A 3,053-nucleotide genomic window follows, 5' to 3' on the forward strand; every position below is an offset into this window, starting at 1 on the left:
CCCCCCCCCCCCCCTCTCCTGACGTTGTCAGGCTCTCGGTTCATGACCGAGTGCCTGACTTTTAAGAGGGGGTGATAACAAAATGTCTGTCAGTCATTTTGATGTCACCACTTCTGATAGTGTCACCCAGTGCGGACCGCACCCCTCTTGTGACAGCACTGGCTAGGAGGGCCCTGCTCCCGAGTGCTTACAATGTAAAATGAATCTACTAGTTGAAGACTGAGGGCGAAAACTCTACTTCCTATGGGAAACCTAGACAAACACGGGACAAATATATGAACTCTATGTAGACAATGTAGTTTTTGAGAAATTAACTAAGGGCACCCTTTGCTGCAAGCTAAGAGTGCTAACCACATGACCACCTGAAAATGATCACAGAACTTGTGCTTTAATTGAAAAGATATATCTGATGACAGGTCCACTCCAGCTGAAGCATGGATCATTCCACTTTCTGCTGTGGTGAAATCTAAATCTATGTCGCTACTCGAACCTTTGATATTCCTCACTCTGTTAATATATCTTCCTGTAGGTGGCTTCTACTTCCCACAAAAGGTTCTTGTCGGAAGCAGCTCCAGCTTTTCAGTTTTTTGTACGTTCTGCCACAATGACAAGAAAGTTGAGTCGAGGGTTATCACCTGGGGCCTGGACCTGGCAGAGGAGATCCCCTCACACCAATATACGGCTGTCAGTGATTATGTCGGAAAAGTCACATTAAAAAACCCTACCCCAACAAAACCGAAAGGGAAGTTCCAGTATGGTGCCTTGTACTGCTGCGTAAATGGTATTGGGTGCCAGCCTCGCTATTCTGAGATCTATGTCGTAGGTGAGCTTCTGTGTTCACAATGATCCACAATCACTTATATTGTATGATTTTAATTTTCTCTCCACTGAATTCTTGGGGCTGTACACCGGCTATTGCCATTATATGGAGCTCCCACCATCCCTATGCTACGTTCCCAGGTCTGTACACCTGCTGTGCCCATTATGAGGGGCTCCCACCATCCCTTTGCTTTTGCTGTGTCCCACCATCCCTTTGCTGTGTTCCCAGGTCTGTACACCTGCTGTGCCACATTATGAGGTGTTCCCACCATCCCTTAGTTCCAAGGTCCGTTCAACTACTGTGCCTATTATGAGGGGCTCCCACCACCCCAGCACTAAGTTCCTGGGTCTACATACCTACTTGGCCCATTATGAGGGGCTGCTCTCACCATCCCTGCCCTGAGTTCCCAGGTCTGCATACCTACAGTGCCCATTATGAGGGCCTCTTTCCATCCCTACACTCAGTTCCTGGGTTTGTACACCTGTTGTGCCCATTATCAGGGACTCCCACCGTACGTCCTGGATTTTAAGTTGTTTTATATTATGGAGAATGTAAACGGAGGAGCTGCATCACTCAAAGGTGGGCAGGAACACACAAAACTCCCAGGTGGACAGAAACAGAGCTTGGAAATATAGGAAGGAGAGCTGTTGGAGTACCCAAGACATATACAATAAGAAGCCCGGACCTGATTCAGCCCATTAGGCTTCACCTATAGGTAAAATATTGATTTTGGGGAGACTAACCCTTTATTTAAGTAAAGTCGGTGTTGAGTTCCTACCCCCAGTTACTATGTGGCTGCTCTTTGGCATCCTTAACTAAATAAGACGTCTTCCTCTACTTCTTTTACCAGACTAATATACTTTTTTAAAAATTCTTTGACAGATGTTAATATAAGCATAACTTGCGAAACTGATGGAAAGTTCACAGCTATGACTTGTAGGTGGAGCTCCAAGCACATTGAATCTCTAAAGGACAGCGTCTGGACATTCCGATCCTATCAGTGAGTGGACAATGGGGAAAAAACATTGATTGTGCACTGGTGGGGGGTTGAGTGTAGGGTGATTAAAATTTGATCCAAAGTACTTAAAGCCAGACCCCTGTCTGACCTCTGCAGAGGGACCACTGCTTCCACACAGAGAGCAAGGGTCCCACTCTGCAGCATGCTGGCAGGGGACAGGCTTTTTATATTCAAGCTGTGGCTGCTTTCTAAAGGAAACAAATAATAAGACTTGCTTTAAACTGAAAATGTAATTGAGGTTTAACCAGGGCTGTCCCTAAGGTATTCGACACTTGAGACAATGTCGTCTGGGGTGGGGGTTTGCTGGCAGGGAATGGTCACTGGGGGGGACAGTTGTTGTGCTGATTTATTGTTCACCGGGGGGGGGATCAGTCCGGAGTTTGGCTCAGGTGACTAGTTGCCTTGGCAGGATGTAGCCAGAGCATCCCACTCAGCTCTTGGCTACTGGTGACTTCTGTGCGGCTAGTGAAGCGAAGAGCTCTTAGTAACCTTGGACGCTGTGGCCTATTAAATCGTGCTGTGTACGTGTAGTTCAGGTTTACCAACAATTAATGATATTCTTTGGCTTTTTTTTTTTTTTTTTTAGGGACATGAGTTACTGCATCCAGACGGGCATAAGATATGGTGACTCCTCTGAGGAAAGCTGCACGTTGCAGGAGGACGGATTCTACAAATGTGTTTTTAAGACAATTAAACCTACTTTCAGTTACACCATGTGGGTGGAAATACAACACCCTCTGGGGCGGCTACGGTCTATACCTGTCTGCGTCATTCCCAGAGATGTGGGTAAGTGACGTTTTAATTTGCTTACAACTGAATCAATACTCTTTGCAGAATACTGTATATACCGTCCATGGCCAGCCATCTTGTGCCATACACCCATCAGCTTCTTGGTGATGGTGCTGCACTGCACATAAACTACCTCTAAAGGAAATATGCAGCTTTATGAGTTTTTGTTCAAGATTTATATGTGAATTTGATGAGGTTATAATAAATTGTAGCATTTTAAATGTTAAAGGGCAACTGTACGCATGAACTACAATGATCCTGCCTGCCTACCCTTTGCAAAGATAACCCCACCCATCTCCACCCCAGATGTATGTAAAATTCTTGCTTTTACCAGCATTTTTTAAGTTGGTGACAGGGTCTCCTAAAATAAAAATACAGTATACATCTACTATATATATAAATATAAATATATATATATATATATAT

At 44.9% G+C, this 3,053-nt stretch overlaps 1 protein-coding gene across 1 annotated transcript in view; it reads left to right on the forward strand.

Annotated features, from left to right (window-relative positions):
- The window catches only part of LEPR (leptin receptor), a 34,339-nt gene that overhangs the window by 15,313 nt on the left and 15,973 nt on the right, over positions 1 to 3,053 (forward strand). The window contains exons 6-8 of the mRNA XM_018563080.1: positions 530 to 823; positions 1,703 to 1,820; positions 2,425 to 2,624. Of these exons, the coding sequence (XP_018418582.1) occupies positions 530 to 823; positions 1,703 to 1,820; positions 2,425 to 2,624 (612 nt within the window). The remainder of the gene's footprint in view (positions 1 to 529; positions 824 to 1,702; positions 1,821 to 2,424; positions 2,625 to 3,053) is intronic.

Source organism: Nanorana parkeri, unplaced genomic scaffold (assembly GCF_000935625.1).
Source record: "Nanorana parkeri isolate BGI_ZX_2015 unplaced genomic scaffold, ASM93562v1 scaffold630, whole genome shotgun sequence".
In the NCBI taxonomy this organism is placed as follows: domain Eukaryota; kingdom Metazoa; phylum Chordata; class Amphibia; order Anura; family Dicroglossidae; genus Nanorana; species Nanorana parkeri.